This window comes from Perca flavescens, chromosome 18, assembly GCF_004354835.1.
Source record: "Perca flavescens isolate YP-PL-M2 chromosome 18, PFLA_1.0, whole genome shotgun sequence".
Classification (NCBI taxonomy): domain Eukaryota; kingdom Metazoa; phylum Chordata; class Actinopteri; order Perciformes; family Percidae; genus Perca; species Perca flavescens.
In genome coordinates this window covers 15,751,517-15,765,251 of record NC_041348.1, presented here as the reverse complement: position 1 = coordinate 15,765,251, position 13,735 = coordinate 15,751,517, and the positions used below count along the sequence as shown (strand labels likewise).

Genomic DNA, 13,735 nt, shown 5'->3' with positions numbered 1-13,735 from the left:
GCTTACTGCAAAGCAAATCATTCCGCCCAAGTACTATATTCTTCTGCCTGAGAATATAGTTCCCGGTTTGTTTACGGATAGAAGACGACTGTGTCTCATGTTACGTTGTTTTTTGTACATGCTGTGACTCTACAAATCACAACATGTAAATAGGAACATGTTGGCGTTATTTTGTCACTTATTCGGAGCAGTAGGATTGCTGGAACCATTTACCTGCAGGTTCTGTGCTGGCCTGATGCTGCTGGAGCCTTCAGACAGCGTTACAGCACGCACGAAGATGAGAAGAGTATGTATCGACTTGTCTAACTCTGGGGGTTACGGTGAATAAGCTAAAGTCCCAATAAGTCGGTGTGTTCCTTTAACTGCAGTATTCAACGATAGCATTCAATACTTTGGTCTTGGTGCTTCTTTTGATGGAGTAAGAAATATTACACAAGATGTATCTGAAACGGCAAGTGAGACTGCCACATCTGAGTCTATAAATGTGTTCAGTGAGATAAATTGCACTTCCTTTCTTAAATCAAGTCAGATTCCTGAAAACATTTTACCGCATGTCCACCTCTGCTCCTATGTCATCCTCCTCTTCCAAATGTGTCACCTAGAAGAGCTCTTTATCTATTTGAACACTTACAAAGAGCATGAAGCAGACCAGGATTGGTCAGTAACTACCGTTTTTACAGGGATTATTTCTTTGGCAGGAAGTAGTTCAAATGAAAACCGTTTACAGCAAGATATGTGGATTATTCAGAGTGACCAGGACATTGTTTTTGGACGGACATAATGCTGCTGAGAAAATGTCAATGTTGTCAGTGCAACAAACAACATTGCATTCACCTACTCTGCATTGCACATGAACAAATAAAACTGATCTGCATAACAACTACAAGCATCAGCTGACTGAGGGTAATCCCCTCGCTAGCTAGCTCACTAAACTCAAAAGTAACAGCAGTACTAAACATATTACTATTGCTAATTTGCCCTAATAAACAGCCCTAACTACCTACTCAAACTTTACAGATAGCAAGAGTCGTGTTGCTGCTAATAGTTGTGTGAGGTGATTAGCTGCCCGTCAGCGTTAGCTAGCTAGAAAGGTAATAACCAACAGATCATAAGATGCTAACTGTTAAGTAACAGCTGAACATTTTGTTGTAGGTGTTTTTGTGTGATTTGGTTAAATTGACACTAGTATTAGCATTAGCTTAACAAAGCTAATACACCACCAACAGTATGGCAAGGAAAAGTATGAGTGGAACAAAAATTCATTCTACATTATACAACAGCAACTGTGGGTTGAGAGTGGCCCTGCTCCCAAGCCGTACCACAACATCTTGTTTCATTGCAGTTATCCCCTGCTGTGAGTGCGTGGTGGAAAGGCATAAAATCACAGCACAGACCACCACAGCGCAGCCAAAGTGAACTATGTGAGCCAGTTGAAAAGTGCAAAAGCTGCCATTGTTAAAAAGTATGGTTGCCTTATTGCAGCCAACTGTCAAGAAAAAAAACAAAGCACTCTTTAAAGTAGTCATTCGGTTTTCCAATTATGGTGCACACAGGAAGAATAATCCATCTAAGAAGGAGTCATTTTAATTAATTTAAAGTACTCTATAGGTCCATTTTATCAACAATTTTGCTCTTTTGTACTCTTACTTTTTACCTCTCTACTGTATTTTATTACTGTATCACTCTCACTCTCCTTCAAATGCACTGCATACCCACACAGCCTCGAGGGAGACTTAAAGGACAGGCCCTCTTGCCATATGAAATAAAATGTTTTACAGAAAAAGTAGAGAGAGAGAGAGAGAGAGAGAGAGAGAGAGAGAGAGAGAGAGAGAGAGAGAGAGAGACAGCAATAGCAGGAGGTAGGAAATACTGTATAGACTGTAGCTAGGCTAACTGATGGCTCCTTGGAGTCAGAGTTAAGCATGAAAGAGAGAGAGAAGGAGAAGGAAAAGAAAAGGTGCAAAGGGAGGGAGGCAGAAACAGAGGTGATACTTAGGTTAATAGATGGGTCCTAGGAGAGAGGCGGAAAGGTGGAAGGAAAGGAGAGAGGTGGGAGGGGTGGCACCAATGCAGTCTTGTGTATGAGGCAATGGTGGACTGCTTTACTATCTTTATATGATGGGTTACATTTAATAAATCTGTTTGAGATTGTGTGAACGTGTGTAAACATGTATGGCTCCATGTGTTTGTGTGTGTGTGTGTGTGTGTGTGTGTGTGTGTGTGTGTGTGTGTGTGTGTGTGTGTGTGTGTGTGTGTGTGTGTGTGTGTGTGTGTGTGTCTGACCCGTAGCCTCTCTGCGGCAGACACTCCAGGATGTCATAACAGAGGCTGAGCTGGTCATCTCTCTCACAGCTGTAAATGCACTCCAGAGCGACCACCATCAGCTGGTCTGGGTCCCCGATGATCTTTTGCTGGCACTAGAGAGAGAGAGAGAGAGAGAGAGAGAGAGAGAGAGAGAGAGAGAGAGAGAGAGAGAGAGAGAGAGAGAGGAATCGAGGCGTGACTGACCTTATTGTCTTTTTGCACTTTGTGTGTGTGTGTGTGTGTGTGTGTGTGTGTGTGTGTGTGTGTGTGTGTGTGTGTGTGTGTGTGTGGTGCATATGTTTTCTAATAGCCAGGAGACATGTCCTTGGCTGTGCCCTTATGGGGTCATAAATATAACATTTACAGCCCAGAGGTACGACACTGGCCCTGACATGGCACAAACAGTCAGAGATGCAGTACGTGTGTGTGTGGTTTTGTGTGTTATGGTTTCCCAAGTGTGACGCCTCCGACACCTGTGTTTGTGTGGGTGTTCGGATACTTACGTCAGGTTTGGAGTGCTGGAAGTTGATGAGGGGCAGGGTGAGGTCTCGCTGGGCCAGGCTGACCAAGTATTCTCTGAGGAGAGATTTAGCGGCGCCCTCTTTCTGCCCCTCACATCGGTGCAAGAACGGCACCATCCACTGGAAGGCGTCTTTCACATAGCGCTCGGTGCTGGACTGGTTATAGAAAGACATTTACTTTAAGACAAAGTTCATGCAGCATGTTAAAATGGATAGGAACAGGTGGCTGCAGCCTGTGAACTACTGTCCCATGGTCCTAACTATTTGTCTTATTCCAAAATACTGATAAACATTGATCATCTCTCACCCCAAATTCATATATACATATTCAAATACAGGTTTAATTCTCTTTCAACAGATACTGCCTGCTCTGTATTGAGACATGTCTAAGGTCAGGGCTACCTTGGCCACTGAGTTATCACTGTACTTCTTTGTGCAACATTAATTTTTGGAAATTGTCAAGTGATTAATTAACTGAAAATTCATCATGTACTGAAATAGACGACAGAATCTTGCTGTAAATTACTTTTTATAAAGTAGTGTATGTAACAGCAGAGGCTCCCTTTGAACAAAGCATGCATTATCTCATTTGTTTTCAAATTGAATAATTTATTTGAAATAATATTTGGATTTATTAAGAATGAAATTAGCAAGCTAGCACATTTATACTTGTCCTTCCTTCATGTACAGAGCACTGTACGCCAAAAACAACAGACTCAGGAACAGTTTCTTTCCACAAGCCATCACTCTGATGAACAGCTGACTTCTGACTCACAGTGTCAGGTTCAATTCCTGTGCAATAACCCAGCAACACTGTCTCTAATCAGCACCTGTTTACTGGTTCCACTTATTATTTATTCATCACTCTCAATTTCAGAGCTGTTCATACTGTTCATATTGTAATATAATACTTATGTAATAACATAATACTTATTTCTTCCAGCATCCTTTGCACTATGCTCCATAATTAAAATAATAATAATGTATCATAAAAATAATTTACTCCTGCACACTTTGCACTCTTCATTGCACTACTGCCTCAACCGGTCTATATTGTTTCTGTTTATAGTGTGTGAGTGTGTGTGTGTGTGTGTGTGTGTGTATATACATATACATATACATACATATACATATATATATATATATATATATATATATATATATATATATATTTTTGTTTGTTTTGTATGAGTAAGCACATTGTATACATTGTATAATCCAAAGCAAAATTCCTCGTATGTGTCCTCATACCTGGCAAATAAAGCTGATTCTGATTCTGATGTGTCAGCAAAAATTAGCAGGCCTTTGGTCTGGTCCAGTAAGCCAGAAATGATATGCTAGTAAATGTTGTGTGTTGCTGCTACCGAGGAAATAAATTCTTTTTTGTTCACGTATAGAGATTTATGTTTTTAGAACAGTGCAAAGTAATAAGTCCCTTAAGACTCTCCAGCTGATCCAGAATGCTGCAGCGTGTGTTCTCACAAGAACTAAGAAAAGAGATCATATTTCTCCTGTATTAGCTTCTCTGCACTGGCTTCCTGTTGAATCCAGGATTGAGTTTAAAATCCTTCTCTTGACCTACAAAGCTCTAAATGGTCTAGCACCTTCATATCTAGAAGAGCTCCTAATACCCTATTGTCCCACTAGAGCACTGCGCTCCCAGAATGCAGAGTTACTGGTGGTACCTAGAGTCTCTAAAAGTAGAATGGGAGCCAGAGCCTTCAGTTTTCAGGCTCCTCTCCTATGGAACCAGCTCCCGATCTGGGTTCGGGGTGCAGAAACTGTAATCGCTTTCAAGAATGAACTTAAAACTCTTCTATTTCATAAAGCTTAAAGTTAGGGAGTGAGGAGTTGCAGTGTTCACCTAACTGGCCCACCTGCTTCTCTTCATAATTGTTATATTAATAATACATAACAAAGTAGAGGGAGGCAGGCCAGCCAAGCCCGATCCGGCAGGGTAAGAGTTCTAAGCCCGAAAAAGCTACCTCTCCTTATGACCTGTCTCTCTTAGTTACACTGTTATAGTTACGCTGTTATAGTTCTAGACTGCCGGGGGACTTCCTTCCTTCCTTTGACACACTGAGCTGCTCTCTCCTCTCCCTTTCTATTACTATTACTATTACTATTTGTGTGTATCCCGTCCCAGAAATGCTTGTTACTAATCCTAGCTTCTGGGAGTTTACTCCCGGAGTCCTTATGTTTTTCCCCCAGCGTATTTCCTTGGAGAACGTTGGCACCAAGATCCTGGTTCCAGCTGTCGCCGTGGTCCTGCTGCACTCCCTGCCGAGCTCAGCGGTGCCCTGCAATGTCATGCTGCTTCCTGCTGAACCCTGCAGCGTCCCGCTACATCCAGTCACTGTTCCATTATTAATGTGACTACTATTGCCACTGTTCATCACACCCCCAACCGGCCCGTCAGACACCGCCTACCAAGAGCCTGGGTCTGTCCGAGGTTTCTTCCCAAGAGGGAGTTTTTCCTCGCCACTGTCGCACTGCTTGCTCTTGAGGGAATTACTGTAATTGTTGGAATTGTTGGGGCTTTGTAAATTATAGAGTGTGGTCTAGACCTACTCTATCTGTAAAGTGTCTCGAGATAACCTATGTTATGATTTGATACTATAAATAAAATTGAATTGAATTGCAAAGTACTTAAGACTGCACTTACATGAAATCGTGCCGTGCAATTAAACCTGAACTTGGACTTTAATCGCTACAGCATGTGGGTTGTGCTGTGATTTGAGCGGATGCATATCAAGTTTGTGCACGGCATCACACCCACCTTGGGACAGCTCTGACTCAGGAGGATACACAGATAACACAGCGTCCACAGGAAAACCGAGATTAAAAAAAATATTCAGATGCTAAATGCAAACCTGCACCCCCACCCACAAACATTTTACTTTGCGGTACTGTGTCTCTGATAAAGACAGACATTTAATCGAGGCAAGTTCGGTAAACATTCACACACATACACACATCCCAAAAGGGAGCACCAGTCAATCAGCATGTGTTAGTGCAGTCAACAACATTTGCTGGCTGCATGCCTATATGGCAGATCCTACTGGCAGTGGTCCTCACAGGCTTAAGCTGGCAGTTATTAGCTACAATTTAGAGGACAGCTCATATTATGTACTCCAAGGGGACTTGTAACTCTAGTACCTGCAACAGACTAGCTTTCATAGCTCTCTCGCTGCTGTTGGATGGAAAGTTTGTATTGTCAAATGTCAGATTTCAGAGTTAAAAGAACGGATTAACAGTGAGAGTTTTCCTAAAAAAAATTCTGATTATGCAGATTTTTTATTTTCTTTGTTGCCTATTCAAAGTTCAGCATAGCATACATCATGTTTTAGGCAACTATAAAAGGATTAATGTAACCACACAAAGAAACTTTAAAACCAAATGTAATTGCAGGGAAATGGAAGGCAGGCTTTCTTAGGGTTACTGACAATGAACACCACACACACTGTGAACTAGACAAAGCAGCATGCTGGGAAATGCACATTTAACATGGTGGAAAGTGAGGCTAGGCAATGTTTTTGTCAGCAGATACTGTATTGTAAAAAAAAAAAAAAAAAAATAAATGTAGTCATCTCTAAATGGGGTTTTGTCAAAACTGTTAAAGAACGTTTAAAGGTCCCAAACCATGCTCGTTTACAGGTTCATACCTTGTATTTCTACTATAACATGTTTACATGCTTTAATGATAAAATAACACATTTTATTCTTTACCAGAATAATACCCCTTTTTAAACCAACAACTGATGTTAAAGCATTTTATGGGAAAAAGCCTTCCAGAGAAAAATGAAAATTAGGTCACTTACATTTTTCATGAGCAGGTGGAGCTTGTCGATGTTGCTTAGCTGCTGCAAATCTTTAAGTGTCAGACTCAATTCACATGATGTCTCATACACGAGTGTTTCCATGGTGACCAAGTCATCGCACAAGAGCTCTAGCCCTGGGATCTCCCGCTCCTTCCCCAGACGTACCAGTGATAGTGCGCAGTCCACCTGATGGACACAAACAAATGCTGAGGAGAGAGGAGCAAAAAACTAAGTCTAGCATCTGTGTCTACATCTACATTTTATTGTAAAGATAGCCCAACTGTTATTTTATAGATAAAGCAATGTATTGGAAAAAATGTAATTGTGACGCAATGATGGCTCGAGATAAAAAGTCAGGCGATCATAAAAGTTCACAAAGACCATGGCTGTGCACACAAAATTCATGGAAATCCATCCAACAGTTGTCAGGACTTGCTGAGGCAAGCTGGGGAACGGGTACGTACTAGGGGTGCACAATTCAGAAAATGTCACGATTCGATTCAAGATTGATTTTTAGGCTCAAGATTCAATTCAAAATCGATTTCCGATTCAAAAACGATTCTCGATTAAAAAAAAACGATTCACAGTATGTAAATGTAGTTACTTTTCCCATGTGATTGCAGTCGAGATACGATTAAAAAAAAAAAAACTAGTATATACTGTACGTACAAAGTGTATTGCCAATCCATCTTGTAGATGTAAAGATATTGCACTGGATATACAGAAACTTTGACCTGCTTGTAGATAAATGTCAGAGCATCACTAAAGTCATTCATCCAATAGGAACCATCGTTATCTGTCCCAAATTCAATGGCAATCCATCCAGCAGTTGTCAAGACTTTTCCATAAAAATCCAAAAATGTCCACCTTAAGGTGGCGCTAGAGGGAAAGTCAGATCGCCTTAGTGAGTAGGATTCATCCTCTGGGGACCATGAATATATGTACTAAATTTGATGTTCTTCAGAGCTGTCCAGCAGGATGACGAAATAATCGTATTCAAATGTCAATTCAAATTCAAATGATGTCACTTCTTGTTAACGTTCAAAGTATTGTCAAACAAAACGGAGGCGAGCTCGCCCCTCCCTCCACCTCATCCCCCCCCCTTCCGCGCACTAACCCCCCAACACCCACCCCCAAATCCTTTTTGTCGGTTATTGGCTGGAACACCAATGTTTATGGTTCGTGGTGCAGGTTGGCTCAGGCAGCTCGCGGATAGTGAGGAGATGTTTGCTGTATGTGAGAAAAAATGTTGTAGCCTAAAAAACGCGTGACATCGCTTAGAGCACCTTTAATCTCTCATTTTGTACATCTATATAAATGTACTTGTATCTTGTGCCATGTATCGTTCCGCCTTGTTACAATCCAGTTAACCCAGTTGTGCAGCAGGTGAATTCTGTTAACAGCAAGGTGCCATGCAAATAAAAAACTGTTGTGTGAGGTCACTAAACTGGCACAAAAACAACAATATCCCAACAAATTTGAAACTAAATACCAGTCAGTCATTACTAATATCCTACCATTAGTGTTTGGACAATAAAACACAGAAGATTTGGGCTTCCCGACACTATGATTGATAAAATTCCACCCAGAAGAGCAACCAATCGATATCCGACCACCTATACGCTGGCAGCGCGCCCTGCCAATCGATGCTCAGCCACCTGTGGGTGCTAGCCAATCAATAGCAGATGCCGCTGGGCCCTGTAGCGATGATTGCTTTCTCTCCACCTTTTAGAGAAGGAGAGCCCTTTGGCACAGCGGTTAGCGCAGCATCTTGCTTGTGCACGTGCACATGCATGCACACACACACACGCAGGGTCTGCAACACTGTCATCTTCAGCTGATCTCAATACATTTACAGCTGAATAAATAATTGCATACCTTTATTTGTAAAATGCGTGCACACACACACACACACACACACACACACACACACACACACACACACACACACACACACACACACACACACACACACACACACACACACACACACACACACACACACACACACACACACACACGCACACGCACACGGAACGAGAGAAAACCCAAATCACCTTAAGTCAGAGCCTGAGCAATTAGATACAACAAGAGAGAGCAGTATATTGATCTAACTGTGAGTAAGGATCCTCCCTGTTCCCTCCACCCTCCTCTCTTTCCCTGCTCTCCAGAGTTAGATTCCCCTGCTAACCACAGACAATTCAGATGTTAAAATCTCACACTTTTCAATTACAACCTCGTCTCCATGCCCTCCTCTCATCATTCTCTGGGCTTTGTAAGACAACTTGTGTCCTCTGTCTCACTGTCTCCCTCCTCCCCACCCCCAGCAAATTTCACCGACTCCTTGGTTTAATTTTCCAACTCAATTTGATCCTTCTTTGTCTCTCCTCCCTGTCCTGTATCGACCTTTTCTTTCAAACATAATTTTCACATTTTCTCCTCAGCTCTGCTTAGTTTTTTCTCCTCCACTCGCTCTTCCCACCTCTTGCAGGAACTCTTTAACAGTCACCGTCTGGCCTCTATTTGAACTCCCTTTGCCTTCTCCGTTTGCCTGTCTCCCCTCTCTGTCTGCTTTCCAAAGCCACCCTCTCATTTTGTGTTATTTTATTTTCTTTAGTATCCTTTATTTCTACTCTTTCACCCTCTTATAACCTGTGATTAGCATTCCCCCAGACAGCTCTTTCTGCAAGATTGCTTTCCCTTTTTTACCTCATCTGTTAGTCCTGCCCTCCCCTATTTATGTGTTTGTAACACACTCTAACCTAACTAGGGATGTCGCATTGGCTCAGTATTTATCTACTTTTTCTTTCTTTCGATTGCACTTCCCTTCTCCATTCTCTTTTTTCTAACCCATCTCTCTCTCCCTCTGAGTCATCTTGTCAATCTTCCCATTCAGCGCCTCGCTTTCTACAGCTCTGTGACTGGTTTAAAACACTCCAGCTTCCTCTGATGTGGCTCCTTTTAATCAAACCTCATTTTCCTCCATTAAAACGCTCTCCCAAGCATAAACAGGGCCAGATGAGGGATGGGAGGAGCGTAAGGATGGAAGGAAGAAGGAAAAAATAGCTCAGCAAATGGCAGCAGAGCTGTTCCAATATCTCTCTCTCTGTTGCATCTACGTGATTGTAAAAATGCGTTTGAAAAAGAAAGACGTGAGAGTGTGGGACATTCCCTAGAGGCTCTTGTGTGAGAGAGCAAAAGGAGATGAGGTTGAATTAAAAAGGAACAAGGGAGAGAATGAAAGAGAGCTGGTGTGATTCCTAGAGATTAACAAAGACTTCCTTTCACACACACTCACTCGCTCGCTCTTACTCCTATGTGAGTGGATGATGAAAGGCACAATTCCCCAGTTCAGAAATGAGCAATGGGCCCCAAAATCCCTTCTCCTCCACCCTCCTTACATCCAGTGGAAGGGATGAAATGAGGGAGAAAGATGTGACTGCACCCTAGTTAGTGCTTTCACAAAGACAAAGAGAGCGATGTGACAACCTTGATCCATCACTGTGAAGGAGGTAAAGAGGGGACAGAGCTGCCATGTGGATAGTGTGGGCGGAGAGAGTGGGCAGCTCCAGTGGTTACATCCCATTACTCCACTAAACAAGTCCTATTTTCCCTTTACAGCAACAGAACGCAGATGACAGAAGCTTTGGTTACTCTTCATTGGAAGTCCATATGGCAAATATGATAATGACTGTCACCGATAGGATCAAAAGGACCTTGACTGATGGAGGTTGGCAACATCTCTTCTGCGGTCTAAATCTAAGCTTGTCACATGTTTCTGCCCCAGTCATGTAAAAGAAGTGTGCAAAGGCAATCACCTTCACAATTGCCAGATTTCTCTTACTGGTGCTATCCTGCTGTACGTTCCAATCAGGTAGAAGAAACTTGAAAAGGAACCTTAGCAGGGTGTGAAAAAGGTTCCACCTTAACGGTAGGTGGGATCTGTTGGAAGCCAAATAATCTTTCTTGAGCAAAGTGCCTTTGTGGCAATCAGCAGTCTGATGCTTTGATTCTGCAGAGATGCACTCGCTGCTTATTGTTTTATAGCCGCGACCTGCAAAGACACTACGCGTTCACACCTGTCTGGAGCCGGAGTCGATGTCCTTAGCTCTGCTTTGGTACCAGTCGGTCAGCAGTTCGATGGCAGGTGTGGCTGTGCGGAACCTCAGCAGCTCTGGGGCCCCCTCGTACAGGAAACTGTCGTCATCAAACAAGTTCTGGTCCAGCATTGCTCTGAGGAAGACATGGAGGGAGAGTGGAGTTAGATGCGTGCATTAAAAGCAAAGCCAACAATGCATATATCCTGCTAACAAGTATTGTCTGATATTGCTGATTGCTCTGTGCCATAGAGCTTCATTTTAGTACAAAAAAAACAACACATCAATGAACCTCACTGTTGCACTGGCCGACATGTTTCTTCATTACAATAAAAAAGGGGCACTCCAGTTTATTTTGAGTCGATCCAACATTCACTGTCTTGCTGCTGTAAATACATTTAGCATTTTTAAAATGACAATGATATATTCACGAGCCGTTGTCAAAGAGTTTTGTGTTCAGTAGCAGCCAATAGGCTCGGGGTGGAAGCCACAGACAGTATTACAGTATACTGAGAGGCAGAGTAACACATTGTCTTCTCATGGGATTTGTTGAGAATAACAAAAAAAAATAGAATATCGCCGCCCTCATCCTTTCAGGAGGAGGATATAGGGTTAGAGCGAGAAGAGAGAGAGAAAATAAACAGAACAAGTCCTAAACCCTGCTGCCAACACACAATTACAGTATCAAAATTTCACCCTGCAATCCCTGGTCATGCGTACCACAATAGCCAACTGATATTATGACTCCAAAAGAGTAATAAAAAAATTAAAAAAAAGAGCTTGGTAAATTAAATTGTAAATGAAGCTGGCCTCCCTCCTGGAGAAAGCAAATGCTATAAATTGGCAGTGCAACAAGATTTGGTATTAGTTTGTTATGGTTCTGTTTCACATTTAGATAATAGGATGTCATGTTTTGTTTCACATAACGATGCCAGCACAAGCATCTGGCCTGTGTGGAGCATGAATTTTAACAACTCTACACTGCGAGAGGCTTTGTTATTGTGGATATGGAGAGATTTCACTAGGATATCAGTCGATTTAAAGAACTGGTTTATTATAACGCTTAGTGTACAATGTGATAATGGTGGTGTGTTTGCCGTTTACCTGAACTCCTCTGCCTCACACCAGTCCATCTCTCTGTGTCTCTGCTCCTCCCACGGAATCAACTCCAACTCACCTCCGTCATTTATGCTGACAGGGTAATAGAAAAACAGAAAGAGGCAAATAAGTCAAAAAGAGAGAAAGGTAGGGTCCATTTGTTGGAAAAACATGCTCAAGAGCAAATATCAGAACAAAAGGCCAATGACTAGCCAGGAGTCAAAAGATAATCCACACCACATCTACCCACCCACCTACAATGGCACTTGATAAATCAGCAAAGACATTTACTGTCCCAAACTATACATGCTCATAAACTACAGGAAAACGCTGGTGAGAGGTAGCAACATAAGGAAAATGGAAACAGCAGAGCATAATAGGCAAAGAACGTGTGAGGAAAAAAAAACAAAAAAAACACAGCAATAAACAATTCAAAGAACTTTGGAAAAGAGTCTGAATTGTGCCTCGGTTGTAAATAGCCAGGACTTTTATTTCCTAAACGCCATGTTGGTACTAAGCTTTACTTCTTCCTGGTCTCCTTGAGTGTGACAGGCCTGAGGAAGATGAATAGGGAACAGACAAAAAAGAAACCAAAGTGAAGAATGACTCTGTAAACTCGCGTGTCAGTGCTGACGAGACTCAGACACACACACACACATACACTCGCAGAAGTATATGAATGCATGCACACATACTGAGGCACCGGGGTGAACAGAAGCTGTTTATATCTTATTCTAGGATTAATGCATTTCTTCTTGTTATCCATTTGTCTGCAGACAGAAAAATATGTACTGTGGCTGTAAAACTCAAGGAGATAGCGCGGGCTACAAATCATCTATAGCTTTGGTGCAGTTAAAGGCCGAGTGCACACACGCTGCAGCAGTTTTTTAACACCGCCATAAATTCTATCCAATCACAAAATACATAAGATGTGTCCGAGGAGCAGTTGTGATTTATGTCAATGCACAAAAGTAGGACGATTTTTACCAACACTCCAGCACAAGTTCATCCATTCAGATTGGAGTTTTAACACCAAGAAGACCGATCGAGAAGTCTAAGTTCTTCCTCTAAAATGCCCACGGAAAATGAACCTCGTACTCTTTTATTTCTTTTTCTTTTTTATTCTGTCGTTCCCCAACTCCCTGGTCCTCTTTCCTCATTAAAGACAGCCAGGTTACAGGGTGGAGAGTAAATATTGGTGTGAGAGCTTGGATATCGATGGGAGGAATGAATTATTCCGTGCCCGCTCACCTAATCTACTTCACGTCAGCCTGAGAGAGTCAGGGAGGGATATGGAGATGCAAAGTAAACTTGGAGCTGGTGTTTTGGTTTATTTTTATTTCCACTGGGCCAACCCTTTAAAGCTAGCTTTCTTCCGCACGTCTAGAGGTCCCCTTGCAGACCTGATCAATATCACAGAAAAATAGTTTCCCCTTTTCAGTGAAGCAAGACTCATATAGCGAGTGAGCTTCAAACAGATGGCGTGAGTTGACTCCTTCTGCTGCAGTGGAGGAGCGACGCGCAGTTGGGAGGAGCAGTTGGTGCTCACAGGCTGGGAAAATAGGAAACTGCCCCACAGTGGCAGAGCCATGATGGATGCTCACTGCAGAGCTACAGCCACATGACCTCCATACAAACTCAGATATAGCTAATAAAAGAGAGGAGTGTGTGTGTGTGTGTGTGTGTGTGTGTGTGTGTGTGTGTATGTGCGTGGGCGGTGGAGGCCACAAGAACAATTATTTCTATCCATTCATATGTTCTTTAACTCCAACGGACTTTGGCCTTGTATTTGTGCGTTTCTTTATACAAATGTATATGTGGTTTATGAATAACTTAAAAACTGGCTCAGGCAATATAGGAACAGTTGAAAATGTAGGAAAGGGAAAAAGGAGAA

At 42.3% G+C, this 13,735-nt stretch overlaps 1 protein-coding gene across 1 annotated transcript in view; it reads right to left on the bottom strand.

The window, feature by feature from the left end:
- nbas (NBAS subunit of NRZ tethering complex) overlaps positions 1 to 13,735 on the bottom strand; it is a 169,007-nt gene that overhangs the window by 107,682 nt on the left and 47,590 nt on the right. Inside the window, exons 22-26 of the mRNA XM_028604439.1 lie at positions 11,848 to 11,934; positions 10,726 to 10,879; positions 6,647 to 6,832; positions 2,808 to 2,981; positions 2,284 to 2,417 (exon numbers count right to left, since the gene is read on the bottom strand). Coding sequence (XP_028460240.1) covers positions 2,284 to 2,417; positions 2,808 to 2,981; positions 6,647 to 6,832; positions 10,726 to 10,879; positions 11,848 to 11,934 — 735 coding nt within the window. The remainder of the gene's footprint in view (positions 1 to 2,283; positions 2,418 to 2,807; positions 2,982 to 6,646; positions 6,833 to 10,725; positions 10,880 to 11,847; positions 11,935 to 13,735) is intronic.